At 44.8% G+C, this 20,255-nt stretch overlaps 2 protein-coding genes across 10 annotated transcripts; both read right to left on the reverse strand.

Moving 5' to 3' along the window:
• Positions 1-99: 99 nt before the first annotated feature.
• On the reverse strand, positions 100-7,428 carry atxn7l3a (ataxin 7 like 3a). 4 transcript variants are annotated; one of them, XM_076142931.1, is made up of 14 exons: positions 7,068-7,418; positions 6,246-6,294; positions 6,039-6,138; positions 5,818-5,950; positions 5,548-5,719; positions 5,339-5,436; positions 5,227-5,249; positions 4,883-4,928; positions 4,721-4,758; positions 4,545-4,613; positions 4,402-4,445; positions 3,898-3,969; positions 3,010-3,149; positions 100-2,935 (listed from the first exon to the last, which is right to left on the reverse strand). In XM_076142931.1, exons 3-14 carry the CDS (start codon positions 6,087-6,089, stop codon positions 2,724-2,726), a joined length of 1,098 nt encoding a protein of 365 aa, XP_075999046.1. In that variant the 5' UTR covers positions 6,090-6,138; positions 6,246-6,294; positions 7,068-7,418; the 3' UTR covers positions 100-2,723. The 4 variants fall into 4 exon arrangements, with proteins under 4 accessions (XP_075999046.1, XP_075999044.1, XP_075999047.1 ...); XM_076142929.1 differs by lacking the exon at positions 6,246-6,294 and having other exon boundaries at positions 7,068-7,419; XM_076142932.1 differs by lacking the exons at positions 3,898-3,969; positions 6,246-6,294 and having other exon boundaries at positions 7,068-7,337.
• Positions 7,429-8,246: 818 nt separating this feature from the next.
• On the reverse strand, positions 8,247-17,932 carry ubtf (upstream binding transcription factor). 6 transcript variants are annotated; one of them, XM_076142771.1, is made up of 21 exons: positions 17,371-17,932; positions 14,962-15,016; positions 14,586-14,758; positions 14,400-14,483; positions 14,150-14,305; positions 13,989-14,053; positions 13,769-13,895; positions 13,563-13,673; positions 13,318-13,451; positions 13,079-13,220; positions 12,955-12,996; positions 12,741-12,848; positions 12,464-12,619; positions 12,214-12,360; positions 11,917-12,027; positions 11,743-11,831; positions 11,463-11,652; positions 11,320-11,367; positions 11,172-11,225; positions 10,985-11,083; positions 8,247-10,895 (listed from the first exon to the last, which is right to left on the reverse strand). In XM_076142771.1, exons 2-21 carry the CDS (start codon positions 14,996-14,998, stop codon positions 10,764-10,766), a joined length of 2,205 nt encoding a protein of 734 aa, XP_075998886.1. In that variant the 5' UTR covers positions 14,999-15,016; positions 17,371-17,932; the 3' UTR covers positions 8,247-10,763. The 6 variants fall into 6 exon arrangements, with proteins under 6 accessions (XP_075998886.1, XP_075998883.1, XP_075998884.1 ...); XM_076142768.1 differs by having other exon boundaries at positions 14,586-14,776; XM_076142769.1 differs by having other exon boundaries at positions 14,962-15,020.
• Between the last annotated feature and the right edge of the window lie 2,323 nt (positions 17,933-20,255).

Raw genomic sequence — 20,255 nt, forward strand, 5'->3', positions numbered from 1 at the left:
TTCACTGATGACTCCCATTAAAGCATTTCCACTATAAAACCTCTTCCCCTTTTTTTCTTTCTTGTGTTCTATTTATAAAAAGGACAGAAAGTAATGATGTCGCTGTAACAACCCAGGCTCTGCTTAGGGTTTTTTATTTCTATACAAACATCAGTATGCATGGCAGTGAGGAAAAAAATAAAAATATGTCTCAGATCATGTTCATATACACAACAGCCACACACACACGCACACACACACACCCACTTGTGCTTGTGTGTGGAATATCGGAACCTCACAATATTGCATCCTTGGTCATTGCACTCATTATCAAAGATGTACACAAATAGCCACAACAGAAGATCAGCCACGAGCTCTGGGTCTGGATTATACACAAATGATTATCTTCAGAACAATGCTTCATTATACTCAAGTGCACATCACAAGACTCTACTGAAAAGGGGCCGCGTCAGAGCGTAGAGCCGCCTGAGGAGGAACACATCTGACCTGAAGTACAACAGACTGGAAACAAAACAAAACAAATCAGGTTTTTTCCGGTTTTTCCATTTTCACCACATTAGAATTGAAAAGAGTTACACTATACACTACCGACTGCACACAAGTAACCACAACAGCCACAGTTTAGTCTTCGGGGAGAATGTAAAGCTAAACAAACTTAACATGATGAAACTGAATGGCTGCAAACCGATATGTCCTGTAAAGCACAAAGGGTTTCTGTCTAAACATGACTGCTTTGAATCAGCCCGTTGGTGTTACAGGCCAACATATCGCACACCTGTCACTCACAATTAAGGAATGTCAAACAGTGCTGTAGATTCCTATGATGTAAAGTTTGATTTCAATGAGTAATTAGAGCAAAAAAAAAAAAAAAGAGACAGTCGCACAAGAATCAGCTTTCCTTTTCCATCTTCCTGCTTGTGTATGTGCTGTACATGTGCCCCAAAAGCCTCCTGGTTCAACAAATATGCATATCAAACGTCTGCACACACACACACACAAATACACGTCGCTTGATATGCAAAGACAAAGAAAAAGTTAAATACATTTGTCGATGTAAACAAAATAGTTAAATATTTCAAATGGCACACGTACGTTCACTAATGTCACATTCATGAATGCATAGTTAAAACACACACACACACACACACACACACACACACACACACACACACACACACACACACACACACACACACACACACACACACACACACACACACACACACACACACACACACACACACACACACACACACACACACACACACACACACACACACACACACACACACACACACACACACACACACGAGCAAGAAAAAAAATCAAGATTTCTGTATTCATTCAAAATAATATGCGGCCTTATGCGAGTCTATTCAATGTGCTGGAGAAGGCAAGTTCATAACTGCAGCAATAACATCCACCAAGTGTATCCGGTGGAACGCCAGACCTTTCCTCCTAACAGAACACTTCCTCTCCTTCAATACCACTGCGTTTTCATTCTTAAGCGGCTCATACCAAGGTCTGGACTTTCCTCTTCTTTCCTCTCACTGATCTCCAAGCGTCCCTTACTGCTTCAAACCTAGACTGTGAAGTGTAAAAACGGCGCCTACAGTGAAGCCAAGAGCAGGCGGAACGATTTCCTCTGCTGTTACAGATCATGTTTTCCATTACCGCCACTTAGGTTATGATGGATAAGTTAATAACGCAGAAACCCAGGTAATTACAAATGGTTTCGATAACTTTTCTCTTGCAGTGTTACACAAGTATATACACACACATGCAAACACACAAGCGCACACATACACCTGTGCAATACAGTGCTAGAATTCAAGAGTCCACTGATGGAGGACTCCCGTACGCATGGGTAGGTTTGCGTCTATTGAAAGCGTCCAAAATGTCCCTGTGGACGCGACGGAGAGACGTACGGCCGCGAAGATGAGACGAGCCGGTCACACTAACGGGGCTCCTGAAGGGGGTTGAAAGATCTTAGGAGTAGTGTAAGATTTGTTTTAGGTTTTTAGGAAATCCTCAGAATTTGAGGTGCTGGGCGTTCTCTCCTGTCGTGAGTTCGTGTCCCTTCTCAGGACGGAGGGGGCGAATCTATGACGCCACAAGTGTGGATTTGAAGGATTTTTAAGGCATTAAAGTCGAGTAAAATTACAGGGGAAGACCCAATCTAACTCAATCCCAACCCAATCAATCTAACGTCTTTCTATAAAACTGTACAGGTTCATTTTGAATTTGTCCTAAAGACGAAGAGCAGAGGGGCAGATTGTTGTAATATTATCACCTTGAGACGAATCCACAAGCTTCACAACAGATAAATGAACGACGTTCCTACGTGACGGTTTCACAGATCAGAAGTCTTCCGACGAGCCGACAGTGTTTCAGTGTTTTAGGGTCAAAGGGCCGACAGCAAACGTGTCTCCTGATGAGATCCAGGTCAAGTCTTCATTTGTATTCATATTTGAAGACATTGTCCTTCCTACAGTCACTATGGTAGCTGACTGAATCTAAAGTTACCCTGTTCTGACCATCGATTGTTTTAGAGGCTTGTGTTCGTCGAGAAATGCTTCTTAAATCTGCTATGACATGATCTATCCAGGTTGACTGACTGTGTATGCTGAGAACTATTCTCTTGGGTTCTATCCCGATTGGATCAAGCACGAGATCCTCCTGTGTGTGTGTGCCAGGTAGGGGATTTGAAGCCGGATGTGATGCTAGTTCAGGTCATCGTAGATACTTGAAATGGAAGGCGCGGTGAGTTTGGGCCTCTTTTTTTTGGTTGCTATGCTGATACTCTGAGAACTGCTGCTGCCGCCGCCGCCGCCTCCCACCGGACATCCGTTTCCTCCTCCCGCTCCTCCGCTGTTAATCCCAAGAGACGCCCTCTTCTTTTTCTTGGGCCTCCGGGAATCGGAATGGTTTGTGCCTGTAACAGAGACAGGAATGTCAAGTACAGGAAAGAGATCTGAAACAAAGTGCGCAGTCGAGTCGCTTCCTTACTGGCTTTGGACGAGGCGGAATCCGTGGGGGAAATATCAGGGGAGTCTTCCCACTGCAGGCGGCTCATCAGGGACGCTTGTCCATCCGAGATGTCGTAGCCGTCGCTCTCGACGACGGCGTCTGCGTCAGGTAACGACGGCCTGCCCGCAAACAATCACACGGAGTTAGAACGGCACGAGCAGAAGAGTCAGTAGATGAGAGGATGAGCTGAGAAAATACAGAAAGATGTGAAGAGGCGGCGCTGAATGCCACTCGAGCAAAGGCTCATCTCGTATTCAGCATTTCCAGACACTTCCTTCCTGACAGCACCGACATGATGTAACCTATTTTCTCGATGTTTATCTCGTTATTCTGGCCTAATTAGGTAGTTTAAAGCTTTTCTTTTCTCCAGAACAGAAATGAATTAACGGTCTGAAGCAGCAAAGCACGAGAGTAGGCCCGTCCTTTCAAATCATTTTCATATTCTGTTCTAAACTTCTTGTTTATTGTTCATTTCTTCCTTCTTTTTCTTGACCTGTTACTGCAGCTGCCACCCACAGCACCAATACGTTTCCCTTTAATCAAGTGTCGCATACTGCTCTGTTTAAACTGTAGCACACACTGATGTTAGGGGTTAGTCGCCATTGCCTCAGTCATCAAAATGAGCAGTGAACACCCCGTGACATCATCCAGTGTGGAAAAGACGAACCGGAGTGCTGCTGCTCCTCTCTTCTGCTCAAACAAACCAAAGTGCATCAGGGTACAATGAATAAATGTGAAGGACACAAGTCTGTGTGCTCGGCTGTTGTTGTCCATCACTGCCAACCCGAGGTCTCTGTGGGGGGGAGGGGGAGGATAGCAGGGGGCGGTTAAGAAAAGGAAGAGGGGGGGGCGGGGGGGCACACTCACGCGGACGGCCCCAGGAGGAACACCCTGACGGCCCTCCTCTGCTCGTCCGTGTGCTGGGGACACCGCTGGGACCTGGTGGGACACAAGGTGGCATTACACACATCCCCCGTGTCACACTGTCGCTGACCAATCTGACCGGGCGGAGCAGCTATGAGGCGTTAAAAGGGTTATGAAGGGTTACAGCGGTTGGTCAGCGACAGGATTTTTCCACGATCGGAACGGAAAAACGGCTTTAAGCTTGCGAGATCGGAAACATACCAGTCAATTGAAAACGTGTCTCATCGAAAATGGAAACAAAAGGAGATACGGTTGTACCGAGTTGCCACCTGTGTACCCCTGAATAAGTCCCAACATGCACGATCGTTTCCAAGAGAGGCAGAACCGAGAGGAGGCCGAGTGCAACGGTGCCTGGAACAATCCTACACCACCCCGCCCAGAGTGTGAGTCGGACTAGAGGAGGTTTGTTGTTTCCGTGCGTCGTCTGCAGCGGGAGAGGTTTCTTACCTGGTGCACATCTTCTTGGTGTGCTCGGAGATCACCCCACATTGCTGCGGAAAGAAGGATTGTTTACCATCAACATCTTCGACATCACATTGAGAAACAGCGTCGGCAGAAGTTGTTTGTTTATTTCTTCGAAACTTGCTCACCGTCGTCAACAGCGATCTCACTTCGTCGGGGCCAAGAGTTTCGTAGCTGATTCCCGTATTGTAGTTGTACTGATGTGAAAAGAGACAACAAAGACACGTTTCAGTATGCGGGGGCCAAACGTGGAGGAGCTAAGAGATGTTTCCAGGCAGCGGGATGGAGAGGAGAAGCGCCTCACCTTGTAGGGCTCTGAGCCCATGCTGCCGCCCAGCTCACCTGGGAAACAAACACAACAAACGCACAACTAGGAGTTATTATCATTCAGGAGTGTGTGTCATTAAGACCGATGCTGAAACTTCCTAATATCACTCTGGGAACTGACACACACACACACACTTACCATTTTTGTGTTTGAGAGATTTGGATCTGCGAGGGGAATTTGTGTTCTGTGCAAAATAACAAGATTTAGTATTTAGATTAGAACACACACACACACACACACACACACACACACACACACACACACACACACACACACACACACACACACACACACACACACACACACACACACACACACACACACACACACACACACACACACACACACACGTTAAACACTTTGATGTGCAATTGAACCATGAGGGCATGTGGAGTTAGTCTAAGTGTATGTATGTAAAGAGTTGTGTAATGTTACTGTGTGTGAGCAATAACGCCTGCAAAAGCAAACGTGTGCACACATACCTTATCCGACTTCCTCTTCTTGGCTGTAACAGGGAAATCAAAGTTGTTTAGAGAGACCAATGGGACGTTTGCATTTCAATCCATTGTCGCCGGCAGAGACTGAAGCGCTCACCTTTCTTCTCCGCTCCGTACGACCAGTCGTTGTCATTGAGGTCATCGTTGTCCTCCTGATCGCTCTCTGACTTGCTCATGTTGTTGTTGCTTGCCAGCCTGTAAAGCAGCAGGAGTGTGTGTGTGTGTGTGTGTGTTTGGTCATGCAGTATGATCGGAGACTCACACACGTTTTTAAAATGACAGCGATCACGTATGAACGCCTCTGACCTGCGGTTAGCGATGCGGCTGCTGTTGCGTCCCATGCCCAGACATTTCTCCAAGTGCGGGGCGAAGCGGGACGCCGCGATCAATCGTTTACAGTTGGGACACTCGCACTCCTTGTTCTTCCATTGATTGTACACTTGCCCAAATATGTCCACGCCGGGTTGGTCCACAATTTCTATGCGAGAAGTAAAGGGCACAATAAGAAAAATGCACACCAAAAACGCACACACACGCTAAGACAAAATAGACAGGAGCAAAAGCCGGGGCACCAACCGAACTCCTTCATGCTCTCTTGGTCCGTCTCATCCAGGAAGAAATAACCCTGTTTGACAGCACGGTGAACCTCGAAACAAAGGCCCAGACAGGCATCGTCCACCAGGTCAGAGTAGATGTCATGGACCAAAGCCTGCAGCGCAAAAGGACTTGGATGAACTCAAACACAAACCTGCAAATGGACGTCAGGTGCATTGAGATGTCCTCCACATTTAACTCACTTCCAGCTTGGGGTTGTCTTGGCCTGACAGGGGCATATCCTCCATTTTCATTTGAAAGTCTGTATGGGAAATCTTGATAGCAAGGTAATGAGAGAATAACCTGAGGATTTAGAGAGTGGGAGACAAGAGGACAGGGATGAGAAGGTGGACACACACACACACAGTCATAAAGGCTCAGTGCTGATCGATGAATTCCAAAACACCTACTGTTAAAGTAAAGGTAGGTACAGAAATCTGATGCACGCCTCTCTTCATTCTGTTGATGAAAGGATAAGATTTACCTGGAACCTTTTAGTTTGGACATTAACTCTGATTCTGTCTCATATTAAGCATATTCAAATACTGTTCCTGCTCATTGGGTCGTCAACCTCATTTAATTTCCACTGCAAAATGGGCTCAATAGGGATTTTACTGTTTACTGACTCGACAACGCCATCCAGAGTCCTTTTGAGTATGAAGTATGACGTAAACATTCATCATTATAGCAGACGTACAGCACTGAGCTCGTGTTTACTTCATTTACAGTGGAACAGGCAGCCATCGAGCCTTCAGATAATTCAATTACAAACACATATTAGCCTTCTTGGACATATTGGAGGGAATTTGCGGGATCATTTTACACCTTGTACCCCTGTGACTCCGTCTACGTTGTTACTTTACGGACCCGGGATGCAGCTGATCCCATTTTAACACACTGCGTCAGGTGTGCACACTTCAGCCGTGATGCGTTTTGTTGTCTAATATTACAGAAACACGGCGAACACTCGATTTCTGTTCAAAAACACCACCAACAACAACAACAATCCTCACACACCTACAAAGAAAATGAGAACAACACGATTAATCAGTTATAGTAAGAAACGCAACGCCGTTTAATGCTACGTTTGCTAAATAACGATACTTTTGAAGGTTAGCGTTTACATTGTGATATCGTAGCTTTAGATCGAGGAAAGCGTTAGTAGCTTCTTGATACCAAACACAAGGATACAATGTTGTGACGTTATATTGTTAATTTCAGTTTCCTCTCACCGTGTCATACCGCAAACTCAGCCTGACCAGGCAGCGGCTCTGACGGGGGGGAATAACATCACCGAGTCGCTCCAGATACAAACGATGACATTTGTTGTATTGTCGTTCACACACGCCAAACCCTGTTTTAAGTGCCTTTTTCCCTCAAAAAAACGTAAAAGCATTTACAACCCGGCTTGACACCGCGGAGGCCAACACAGTAAAGCTCCCCCTAAAATAGAATAAATGGTTTCCGGATGTGACCTTCAAAGTAAAACCCGCACTGGCGACAACGTCAGGTTTGAGACATTGTTGGGTGTCTTAACCACGGTTGCTAGGAGATTTGTGTGACGCAGATGCAGCCCAAGCGATAGTTTTATTTCGAAGTTTCTACCAGCAAACCTTCACTCTCATCATCGCTATGAACTACGATGGCTTGATGAATACTGGCGACGTTTACCTTCCACTTCAGACATGACTAATCCAACACCCAATCACCGAGTTTTCGCTCGACATTACCGAACTGTTAGTTGGGTCTAGGTGGTGATGTAATGTAGTGAGAATTTAACAATTAGGATATGAAACTTTATCACATATCATAGGAAATGTTTAAATGGAGAAATTGCAGTTACATTTACAAAGCATTCCTGGAACGGTAATGTATTAGTTAAGTCTTGCTGATTTTGAAATTCAGCCTCACTTTTTAATAAAAGATTGTTCCATGTAATCATGATTAGGGAAAGCAACAAATGTTTACTTTCATCATTAAAAGGGTGATATTTAAATGAGGATTTGTTATCAACATTTTAAGAGAAGACAGTGTAATTGTGTTTCTAATAAGGCGACAGCTCACCAAAACAGAACACATTTGACTGTTAAAGATTTTTTTATTTGCCCAAACACTTAAATTGCAAGGACATAAGAACACCCTCAGCTATATAAAACATCAATTTTCATCAAATTATCAGCAGTACAAACTTGTAAAGCTTTGCTGTCTGAGATACCTCTACAAACAAAACAACACAGGGAGAGAACAACTAAAACAGGTAAATGAAACCAAAAGGTCTCCCTGCGAGTAAAGGACTTGCTGGCCTCAGAAATCACTGCTGAGGGTTTGCCAAATTATAGTACTAACAAAACAACCACTCAATACAAAAACAGTATTTACAAAAATTACAAGTTTGAACCCAATTCCACTGGCAACTCAGTTCCCTGAATCCCTTTTTTTTTTTACAAACTCACAGCCAACCAATGTGACCAAATCACTTTCAATTACCTTCCCCAAATGATTTAAATAGTCCATGCTGGTATTGGTTTAGTCGGTGATGAGATTTGCAAAAGGTGAAAATCAGTCCAGTATACTAACAGATTATTGGTAGACGTATTCTGCCGTCTCTAAACCCAAAATGTCCATTTGTCCACTTCCAGGTAACTAATGGCATTGACAGAGTTGAGCAGGAATACTACTAAAAACCTTTGGAGAGAAAAACAAATGAACAATATCTACATTCACGGTGTTGGTGTGACGTCCCCACACAGGCACACACATGCACGCTGCAGTCACATTGTATGGTATGCAACAGTACAGCAGACGGCACACACTAAAGCAAAGCAACACGCACGCACGCACACACGCACACACCCTCATATATACAGTTTTGTGCACGAGCACACAAACTCTCACAGAGGGACAGATTTACATTAAGTGCACACCTTTTTTGGGATAAGCATCAGACCAAACCCATATGGATTACAGTCAATACCATTAAAATGTCAGAACAAAGTTTTTAAAAGTACATGAAAACCGTTGAGTTCTGCACCCACGTGATTTCTGATGGGTCAGAACACAACTTCTAAGAATTCAAACAAACTATAAAAACAATTGGATGAAGGCATTTTCACCCAATCAACAGTAAATCAAATGTAAAACAGTTAAAGAAGAAGCAAACACAAGCTGGATGACAAATTCTTTTAAAAGTCAAAATAGTCGGACTGAACAAACGGCTGCAAATGTGGAAAACGAGTGCAACGTCTCCGCTTACACGACTATCAACACGCTGAAGAAACAGACAAACAGAATTGTTTTGGATTTAAACTAAGATCTTGGAAATGCTCCACATCAGGGTTGGGCAGTATCCAGCTCTTTCATAGCACACCATGGCCATAACAAAGCCATTTCACACACACAGGCACACGCATCTCAATGGTCACATCATTAACAAGGCCCCAGTTCGCCCTTGATGTATAAGCCGACACTGACAGAATCCTCCCAGACGTTTTCTAACCAGCTGAGCGCTGCACAAAGAATTCAGTTTTTTAACCGATGTCACAATGTGCAAATTCCTTTAGTGGAACAAAGCTCAACAGGAGCAGCACCTCCTGGCTCATTGTGAAAAACTGGGGGGAAAAAATAGGAACAAGATATACAAACACATAAAAAACACGATTTTCAGTTTTTGTGATCCAAACACCAAAGGTACAGAGGATACATCTTCAAACTCATTGTGCAGGAGACAAGAAAGTATCTTTCCCAGCGCGAGTGAGGACCGAAGCCTTGAATTAACTTGAGAACGGTGCGATAACTTCCAGTATTTACAGATTAAACAAATGCAGAGCCACTAAATCAGCGCTCACACGCTCCTTTTACGCTCAAAGCAATGAACATGATAGAAACAGAAGACGAAACAAAGGCTGCATGGAGCTGAACTTAGATGGGTCAATTTGGGTTTGTTAAGTAATCGCTCTGGTTGCCACCTGATTTGCCACCAGTCTCTTTGTCATTTAGTCAAACCCAGAACGCTCGTGACCTGTTGGCGTTTGGCATCTTCATCATTGGGCCAATTGTCAGATGATAATGGAAATGATAACTTTGACAACTTTTAATAGTTTTTGTCATTACTGCCCAACCCTGCTCCAAACTATTTTTATGAAATTCTGAAAAGGTAAAACTATGCAGAGGGGTCCTGGCCCCCCAGGTTGGGAACCACTTAACTATGAGACATGTCCGTTACCTCTGCTATACGACACCTGTAAATGAGGAAACATTACCGTTTACATGACAACACGGGTGTGTAACAAATTTTCCAGCAACAAAACACATTCATAATGGCTTTTTTTTCCTGAAAAAATACCACCTCTTTAAGAACCAAACAATAAAAATGACACCATATCAACTGAGAACAGAGACGACAATGTTCTGGAAAAAAAAAATTGAAAGGAAACATTCTGAAGAGTGCAATTATTCATTACCCCGCAATCCATCACCCTAAAGTGACCCACCGTGCCCAGTTCTTTGGCTGCAGGAAGCCTGATCACAACTCGTCCCACCTGTTTCAACCCACTTGCCGACCCAACGCAACTCCGGAGGGGAACCGACGACCCCGGACATTAAAACTCAAACCTTCAGTCACTGAACACACAGCCTGACGTAGGAGATGGGAGGCGCTCAGCGGCCCGGGGGTGCTGTGAGGCCACACAGCACGTGACACGTCAGCCCGGGCGGGGCGGGGAATGGAACAGATTTTGGACATAAAAAAAGGGGGGGGCGTTACGGGGTCCCTCCGAGAGCAGATCAGCGACACGATGTGGGCGAGTGTGAGATGTATGAGGCTGCTGCGGGGGCTCCCTCTAGTGGTGGGAGGAGAGCAGGGTTGGCACAGTGGCAGAGCTCCCTGGACTCTTGGCTCAGTTTGTCTCGGGGAAAACGGTTGGTCTGCTTCAGTCCGAATCAGAGTCCGACGACCCGCCTGAGTTCGACTCGCTGCTGCTATCGTCAGACTTGTTCTCCTTGTTGTCTGCCTCGTCCTCGTCTTCCTCGTCGTCCTCGTCTTCCTCGTCGTCCTCCTCCTTCTACAAACAACACAAACACGTTTATTTAGCGACGCGGGCATCTATCATTATTATGGCCAAATACTGCCGAGGGGACTACCGGCACTCACATCCTCGTCGTCATCATCATCTTCGCTTGAGGAGCTGGCCTCGGAGGAAGCCTTCTCTCGCTCGTCTTCCTCATCGTCGTCCTCCTCCTCCTCTGTATCCTGTGGGAAGAGAGAGAGACTTTCAGAAAGGCTGCACGTGACCCATGTTGTGAAGGAAGAAGGAGAAGGGGACGATCTTCACACTTACAGACTTCTTGATCTTTGCCTTGACGGCGCCGGGCTTTGCTGTAGTTCTCCGTTTCTGAAACGATCAAAGGAGGCGAAACGATCATGTACACCCGTCCAAGACAGGCAGGAGGTCAAAGCACAGCAGCCGCACATTCACGCTGACTCACCTGTGAGTTGTACTCTTTATAGGTGTTTCTCTCCTGTGAGGACAAACTCTGCGAGAAGAAAAGGAACCGCACGTGAGCCAACAGTTTGACATTCCTCAATTCTCAAAACTGGTTTTCCTCCCCGATGAGCACTTCCTCCTTACCGCCAGCCACTGTTCCAGCTGAACCTTGTACTGCCTCTGCTTCTCCTCTGCGATCTTCTTGTAGCGGTCCTTCTCCTTCAGCGGGCACCTCTGCCAGCGGCTGCCGATCTCAGCCATGCGCTCCTTCATGGGCAGGTGGTTCAGCTCCCCGTTGGACAGCATCTCCTGAGAGAACTTCTGATATCCGTTTCTACAAAGTCAAAATTGGAAAGATGTTAAAAAAAACAGACAATTCATGCAACAGGCTACACACAGAACCTTTTGGCCGTGAGAAACTTACGATGGCGGTTTCTTGGGTTCCCCCTCGAACTTCATCTTCTTCCCTGAGGCGATGGTGGCGGCAGGTGAGCGCATCTCACACAGGTCTCTCTGTGAGGGAGTGATGAGTCAGCAGGTTAGATCCCTGACATGGCGACGGCAGCAGCATGCAGTGTGGAAATGAGTTTCCTCTCACCTCGTATCTTTTCTGGTCCTCTGCCGCCTTTTTGATCCACATGATCTTCTCCTTCTTCTCCATGGTGCTCCAGGTGCCTTCCATTGCTTTATGAGCCTTTGGCCGGTCGCTCTGCAAAGCACAAGATTGATATGTTAATGTCATTTATGGGTTAATATATTGGATTGTGCTATATCACATAACATTTCCCGATTGAGAACGTGTTCCACAAATTTCTTCTTCTCATTACATTTCCTAGTACTGAGAAGCGTAGAATAAAATTAGCTCCCAAACTCGATAAGGCTTCCCCATGCAGACCTTAAATCTAGCCAGGTAGTCTCCGATGACGCTCTGCTGCCAAATGTCCTGTGCAGTCTTGGGCGGGTCGGGCAGACGACTACGATCCTCCTTCTCCTTCTTCTCTGACTCTGCCTTCAGGACCGTTTCTAGGCGTTTGTACTTCTCCTATAAGAGCAAAAGCAATGAAAGGGGAAATTGAAACGGACCATGTAAAAACCTGACAGGGTCCCTCTTTGCGGGGACGTTAGCAGCTGGTTGCACAGGTTACCTTCTTCTTATCCGGCAGCTCGTTCCACATGCGTGCCAGCAGCCTGGTGAGCTCGCTGTCGGAGAGGTCGGGTCGCTCCTGCTGCAATTTGGGACGCTTCTCCTCAGAGAAGATGAACATGGCAGATATGGGCCTCTTGGGTTTCTCCACATTGGCCTAAAGATTTGGGGAAAAACAGAACATCACCAAAGATTAATATGACCACTACGTGTTTGTGATCGGGCAAAAACATTCAGTCTGTGGATCTGGAAGACTTCTTCCACATTCCCGACCTCACCTTTGCTTTTGAGTTCTTCCGTTTGTTAGCAGGACTGGCAGCGCCGCCCCTCTTGAAGCCGACCTTATCCTCACTCAAGACCCGCTGCTGCTCCTCCTCTGACAAACTCTACACATGAGCACACACATGACACAGATGATGAAGGCATTCAAAAGAGAAAGGACCAGAGTGCAAAAGCCTCGGGTACAGAGGTGGAAGCAAACACAAGACTTACGTTGAGAAATCTGTGCATCTCGATTTCGTACTCCTTCTTCCTCTGAAATAAAGATGACAGCCTTTAGACAAACGTATTGTAACTTTGTGTATGTGCATCGGGACCTCTCCGTCTTCACACTGACCTGCTCGCAGCGTTTCTGGTACGCGTCCTTCTCGTTCTGTTTCAGCAGCTTCCACCGCTGGCTGCACATGACCATACGCTCTGTGCTGGGCACATCCTTCATGCTCGACATCAACTCCGCGCAGAACATTGAGTAACCATTTCTGAAAGGGCACACACACACATCCAAAGTGTCATTTTCAGCCTGCCTCCCGGGAACGTGTAAGCCGGTTCAGAAGTGTGTGTGCAGCCGTGTCTTACGGAGGCGGTTTGTCAGGTCGACCGTCTGACTTGTCCTTCAGGTGCCTCTCGGCCTTAGTGAGGGTGGACTTCACAATGTCGCTCTGGGTCATGTTTAACTCCGGGTGCTGCTGGATGTACTCACGCATGATCCCCTACAACATTACACAAAGAAACAATATGACATCCACGTACTAACATGTTGCTCGCAGCAGTCCAGCAGTTTGGTTGTGTGGCGTCAGTGTAGCATGTAGGCATCGTCGTACCTCATACAGCTTCTGCTGCTCCAGGGACTTGCTGATCCACTTCAGCCTCTTTTTGTCAGAAAGCTGCGTCCACTGCTTCCCAAGACTGTCTTTGATGTCTTTGGTAGTCGCCTGGGGTCAAAGCCGGGAAGTTACAATCCGTTTGTGAATCAAATAAAAAAGTGAGTGTCCTTTTTTGGTACAGTGTGTTGTAAATGCAAACTCACATCGGCGTGCGTTTTGAGAAAGGCCTTCTTCTCGTGGTTGTACCACAGCTGTTGCGGTGTCTTGGGCTTCTCCGGCACGTTGGAGCCTTTCTTGGCCATGCTCTCCACCAGGTCAGGGTGTAGTTCCCTACATCCAAGAAACACAAGCAGACAACATTTAGCATCCGGGCCATAACAAAGTGACACATTGCTGGCAGATAATAAGACGAAGAAAGCTCACCTGAACTTCATCATGCTTTGCACAAATGTTTCTTTGTCTCTTATGAAGTCGTCAACATACTTCTTCTGCAGTGATAGAAATGAAATATTTCTGTTAGAATTGAACGACTATGAGAAATCCAGATGTAGTTGCTGTTGATGAATGCATTTCCTGAAGCCGACCTTCTTTTTCTCGGGCAGCTCCCTGTACTTCTTGGAGAGTATTTTAGTGAGATCCAAGTTGCTCATCTCTGGGTGCAACTTGGCGTACTTGGCCCTCTTTTCCATGAAGAAACGGAAGTATGGAGTCAAGGGCTTTTTGGGGAAGTCTGGGTGTTTCTGTTGGGAGAACCGGAGAAAGGGATCAAATATCTCCCCTCGCAAAATATAAGTGGTGTGTTTGTTATGTTTGAGATCTGCTTCATCAAATCACCTTTATTTTCTTGCCCTTGTAAGGGTTCTTGATGTAGTCTTGAGCATCAAATATCAGTTCTGTTAGGGTCCGGAATTTGCGGATCTGTAATAAAAAAAAAAAACAATACATGAGACGCTCAATGGAATCCCAAATGTATGGTTAAATTTAGTTATAAATAAGACAAAGTCCCTTATAATGGTTTACCTCTTTCGACACTTCCTGCCATTTATCCTTACACATCTGTGCTGTGAAGGAGTTGAACGCCACCTTCTGCCAGTCGAGGTGGGACTCTGATGTTTTGTATTTAGTCAGGTCTTTCGCGGGCAGGGCCACTTTCATGCAATCCAGCAGTTTGAGGAGGTCGTCCTGTGCCCAAACTGTGACAACAGATAGAACTGATGCACCAATTGTTTATTTACAAGCCACAACACTACACATAATATGAAATGTCCAAGATTGTGTTGAATTATCCCCTCAAATAAGTTATTCTACTCTTACAAATGTATTACATGAAAACAAGTACTGTCAATGCAATACTTGGGGATAATAGTGAAAAGTCAAATGTGATCAGGATTCCCACCTGGGTTTGGGGCCGCTGCTTCCATGTCTCCATTCATTTGTGGTTTTACTATGGTCTATCTACAAAAAAACACACACAAAAAATAAAGTTAGGAATTTTATAGGATGTATCAAAGAAATAAAGTGCAGTAAAATTGTGATTTTAGTCGGTTTCTATACTAACCACTAGGTTTCTTTTTTTCTTTTTTTTTTAAATCACTGCTTTCGAAAATATGTCTTAATGTGTAGTTATATTTGAAAAGTATTTTTTTTTTTATCTTGTTCGTTTTATTCTAAAGTGCGCCCTTTACTCTTCACTGGGATTGGGGTATTTAAATTTGCCTCGACATAATGGTCTGTGTTCATTACACCGCCCCTTATACGCTCCATGGTGAGACAGGCTATCGCTTGTGACGGCTTCAAATCTCAAATAACACTGCGGAAGCCTCAAACTAGCAGCTACGTTGGCTACAACTGCTGGAGTCTCGGTGGCTTCAACATTCCCGACCCGGAATTTGACGCACTATCGTCTGTCTTTATTCCACAACTAAACTATCGCGGATTCACAGGAGCGACCATTTTCTCTCTCGGTCCGCTCGGTAATGGATGCTTCTCTGTCGCAGCGGAGGGTTGGGGAGGATCCACGGAAGGAGGAAGCGAATGGAAGTGGACGGACAGGCAGCTGTAGGCGACCAGCTGACCACGGACGGGGGGATCTGCTTTCGGTCTCCGATAAGGGGGAATGGAGGCTGGGAGCTCTGCAGCCAAATGCGCCACTCGGCTCACGAGCCTCACGACCGACGAACGCGGATCTTGCTCCGCCGCCACGCAGACCTCCCGTGTTCTCGTCCTTCACGGTTTATTCGACGTGGAAACCGACAAATTGTATCTTTCAGTTAACAAAAAACACTACATGTGCATTTACAGACAGTTTGACTCCGTTTATTGGCATTTAATCGGCGGGGTAACGCGCAAAAAGCCTATGCATTCTTCAGCGAGGCGTAGCCGATCCGTGCAACTGTGATGGCGGCTGCTCGTTGTTCGTCTTGTCCTTGATGGCCCTACTTTCCTGTGGTGACCCAGCTGCTTTGGAAACACTGCAATCTGCGGCTATCGCAGTGGAAAACGGCTGTAGATGAACATCTGTGGCACAATTCGCGATTGCGACATTAGGTATAGCTTTAACTTCGACTATAATGACATTTTGATTAAAAACGTGGAGCTGGGGCAATGCAATGAGCATGGCCAAGGGCAACACGGTTCAACACCTGGTAGTTTAAATTAACACTTTGCACTTAACATTAACCGCTGTAATCGTTTAGAAAGACATTTTCAAAAAAAAAAACATTTTAATTTGTTGGCATGCAAATGTGACTTTCAGCTGTTAAGTTTAAAACAAACGACTTAAATACAAGGTATATATACAATATCCAATATGTCTCCGGAACAAAACGCTCGAATAAACTAACCGATGTTTTTATGGATGTGGACATGGTTTAACAAATCGACAATGTGGCCGAGATAAAGGATCGCGGTGGTGGGTTAGCTGGAGCTTGAGGAGGCGCATGAGGGAAGAAGAAATGGAAAAATAATAATGTCGTTTTTATCAACAACGTTAAATTGCCTATTCGTCTGTTTGACTAGTCGTTAGCATCGTATGCTAAAAACGATGTGGGAAATCTTTTAAGAGTTTCTAAATAGAGACACGATAACAACCGAGATTGAGTAGAGCTTCACTGGCGCGACAAACGGCTCCAGGTCCGCCATGCTTCAGCTCTGCTCTACATGGAAACCTACCGTGACAAGGTCCAATGGCGCACTGCAAGCTGAGGGAAAACGGAGCTTAAAACTAAAGCCAGGGCGTTGCAGACTACCCTTCCCTCGATGCTGTAAGCGAGCACAAGAAGGCGGGTTCTCGGAGCTCGGTTTGTCGGCGGTTCTGGGGTAGTCCGGTAGAGAGAGAGGGGGAGAGAGAGGGCGAGTCTCTGCACGGTGAGATATTAAACCGAGATCCCTGATGGCTAACCGAGAGAGGCGGCTGGTTGTTCCGCCAACAGCCGCATGGAGGTCTCGGCGCGGAAACCACCGCCAAGCCACGCAGTCAAAAAACACCGTTTCAGCACGAATAGTCGGAATTACAATTAAGGTGATGAATACAAAACTGTCCGCGGGTGTGTTTTTTTTCCACCGAAATACCGCATGAACCCCCCGGCACTTACGTCAAGTTTCTTCCCCGCCGTAGAGGACAAGAAATTCGGGTATGGCGACCTCGTCTGTACCCTACCACAGCGGTCGGTTTATTCGGCGGTAAACGGCCAACTCGCTTTAGAACGTTAAACGGACGTTCAAAAAATAAATATTATGCGGGTGTTTTGTTGTTTATCGCTCATTGTCGGTGTTATGAAATGAAGCGGTCGTTTTGTTGGCTTACCTGCCTCTCGGCGTGAGCCTCGATGTCGTTGTGGAGGAAGAAGGGGAGGGTTGAACGTTAGCCAGCACTGCGCCGTCGGTCCTGGGCTCCAGTCCCCGCAGAGATGGTCCTTCCCCCCGCCTCCATCTCACTCTCCGTCTCCCTCCACTCAACGCGCAGAAGCTCCTCTCTCTCCATCCAACCATTTCGCTACGCCGAGACAGCCACATTATTCCGGTCTCGCACCGTTGTTTTTCAAACCGAGCGGAGGATGTTATTCTCTTACGCCATGAGCTGGGGCTTCGGCAGCCCGTACTGGTTTCACCCAACATGTTTGACCAAGTAGTTGAGACAGACACGAAAAGTAAAAATTGTAATTATTTATCATCGTAGTGCAACCGGCTCATGTCAAACTCCCTTTTTTAATTTAAACTGTAATCTTGGAAAAGTTTGTTTTTCACTAAATTGTGTCACGTTTCCACTCTGGAGATGGATGTCTGGTGAGTCTGGATTGGCCTTCTCGCTTTTTCTCAAATAGTCCCGAATCTTCTTTTAGCAGATTGTAAGAGTCTGTTTGACAGCTTCATTTTGTCCCAGCTATTTTTTTTTCTTTTCAACTCCACCTTGTGTGTTTGTGGGCGGGTCCCCGAGCCGTCCAATCAGCGACTCTGATTCATGATAAACAAATGACTTTCAGACACTCAGCCTTGTTAAACCGTGCTGCGTTCTCGTGCTTTCAGTAAAACATAGTTTTAGAAGCATGGCTTCGTCTGTCAGAAACAACACAACTGGTGGAATGACGGGTGGGTATCTGACACTGAGCTGTAACAACAATTTACAACTTATGGACTTGAGAATTGCTGCCATTTGGACACTGTTTTTTGAAATAAAGTATTTCAAAAGTGTATATGCTTGGGATATCATTTCTTATGGAGATAAAAATGCGCTGGTGCTGGCTCGTTCCTAACAATTAACATACAGTATAATTCCATCATGACCCAAGTGTCAATTACATAAAGCAGTATGGATATACATACAGTATATATGCATAAGCCAGTCCCCACACAGCCTTGGGCAACTTAATAGAGTTTCTTCTTTTAAGTGGGATGGATTTTTTTTTATATAAATAAAAGGTAGATATTTAACAATTAGGTGCAGGGTAAACTCAAGTAGAAACTTAGTCAGAAAGAAGAAAAACAATGATATTGTGATTATACTATCCTGCCAGCCAGCGAAATAGGCAATGTTGACCAATTTGTGAAATCCTGCTGGATGCTCTAGCATTGTCCTAAAAAGTATGTCGTAAGTTGTTTCGCAAACTAGAAGTGCGATTTAGGAATTCACTTGAAAGCCGTGAAGGCAGCAAAGAGTCAGTCAGAGTGCCTGTCCTCTTAATACAACTGAACCTCCCCCTGCCGCGTTCCACTGCATCAAATACAAATGTGGGAGGCTGGTGAAGAATGTTTTTCAATAAACATTAAAACACTTTAAAAGCACAGTAGTTTTAGTTTGAGTAAAGTGAAACCCAAACATGAACAATGTGTAAAGTAAACAAACGATCAACAAGTAGGCACCTCTAAAAACTGGCGAAAATACTCGTACACTTTGAACCAGTCATTGCCAGTAATTGGAAAAGTATTAATATTACAACCCCCAAAGTGCAAACATCAAATCATTTCTATGTTTTTAAAAAAGAGAGAAAAAGTTAGACTTTTACTTTGAAAATTTCTGAAATGGTACAGTAAAACTGCTTGATTTTGTGTCAGTGTGTAGGCAGACTTGCCCTGAACACAACCACGGCAGCGTTTATAACTATGGGGAAGAATAAAAGCCATAAAGCCATTTCGAGTTAAAAATGTGTTGCCAGCTTAATTGGAAGAACGGACTTAATTGTGTCCTCTCGTTTACTTTGAAAAGCGGACATAAGCGCTTGTGTATTCTCACGCTGACTTTGCCAAGTTCCGTTGCAACCCATTTATACCATAAAGGCGTGAATACTCGTGCACTCTGAATGTACTCTAAACGTGCACTCCAAATTTGACCACAGAGAATCAAACGACTTTAAAAGCACACACCATGGCTGACAAAACGTTACTCAAACGTTGATATAAGCTTATTACATCTCTATATATACCTTTTTATAAAGTTGAAATGAACTGGACAGAGTAATTAATGAAATGCTTATGTAAAACTTTTAAGAAAATAAACTTTTTAAGAACTAAAGGGCAAAGACTTCTGTGATAATTGTGTAAAATGCACATATTTAAGGAAAAACATGGGAGGTCACATTGCACACATCTTCACCATTCTTCCTCTTCAAATGTCACCATAGCATCATCTGCATCCAGCTGCAATAGAATAGAATAGATTAGATTAGACTTTATTGTCATTGTACATGATAGTGCAATGAAATGCATTTGTGCTGTGCCTGAATCTTTGAACAGTAATAAATAAACAGCAATAAACTATAAATAAACAACTATAAATAAATAAATAATAATAAAGAACAATAAATAAACAACACACAGTTCCATTCATACATTAAAACATAAGTAGTCCCATAGCTCAAGATGTCTCATATGACATCACAACATCACATGACATCACACAACACCCCATATGACATCACATGACATCATAGCTGACGATGACCATAGCCCAATATGTCCCAATATGTCCCAATATTGCAATTGACTTTTGGGGTACTAACTTGTCTAATGTTTGATATTGTTGAGTTCACTTATGGCCCTTACAGAGAAGCTGTTTTTCAATAGAAACACAGAAGCATTTGCATTAGTTACATTATATATGAAGATCTCACCCTTGTTGTGTACACAGAGATATTACAGATACAGTACTTACACATTGCATTTCCATGACTGTGATCCTGCCAGTTGTCCACACGC

The sequence above is a fragment of the Genypterus blacodes genome, unplaced genomic scaffold, assembly GCF_046128005.1.
Source record: "Genypterus blacodes isolate CSIRO-AG114 ecotype Tasmania unplaced genomic scaffold, CSIRO-AGI_Gbla_v1 ptg000022l_1, whole genome shotgun sequence".
Taxonomy (NCBI): Eukaryota; Metazoa; Chordata; class Actinopteri; order Ophidiiformes; family Ophidiidae; genus Genypterus; species Genypterus blacodes.

Excerpts from the sequence above, each read along its gene's own strand:
- atxn7l3a (XM_076142929.1), bottom strand. Across the intron at positions 5,437-5,547 it reads AGCCGCATCGCTAACCGCAG|GCTGGCAAGCAACAACAACA; the intron begins GTCAGAGGCGTT and ends GCTGCTTTACAG. Across the intron at positions 4,446-4,544 it reads TGAGATCGCTGTTGACGACG|CAATGTGGGGTGATCTCCGA; the intron begins GTGAGCAAGTTT and ends TTCTTTCCGCAG.
- ubtf (XM_076142768.1), bottom strand. The coding sequence starts at position 14,998 with ATGAATGGAGACATGGAAGCAGCGGCCCCAAACCCAG. Across the intron at positions 12,361-12,463 it reads AGCTGCCGGATAAGAAGAAG|GAGAAGTACAAACGCCTAGA; the intron begins GTAACCTGTGCA and ends TTGCTCTTATAG. Across the intron at positions 11,226-11,319 it reads ATAAAGAGTACAACTCACAG|AAACGGAGAACTACAGCAAA; the intron begins GTGAGTCAGCGT and ends TGATCGTTTCAG.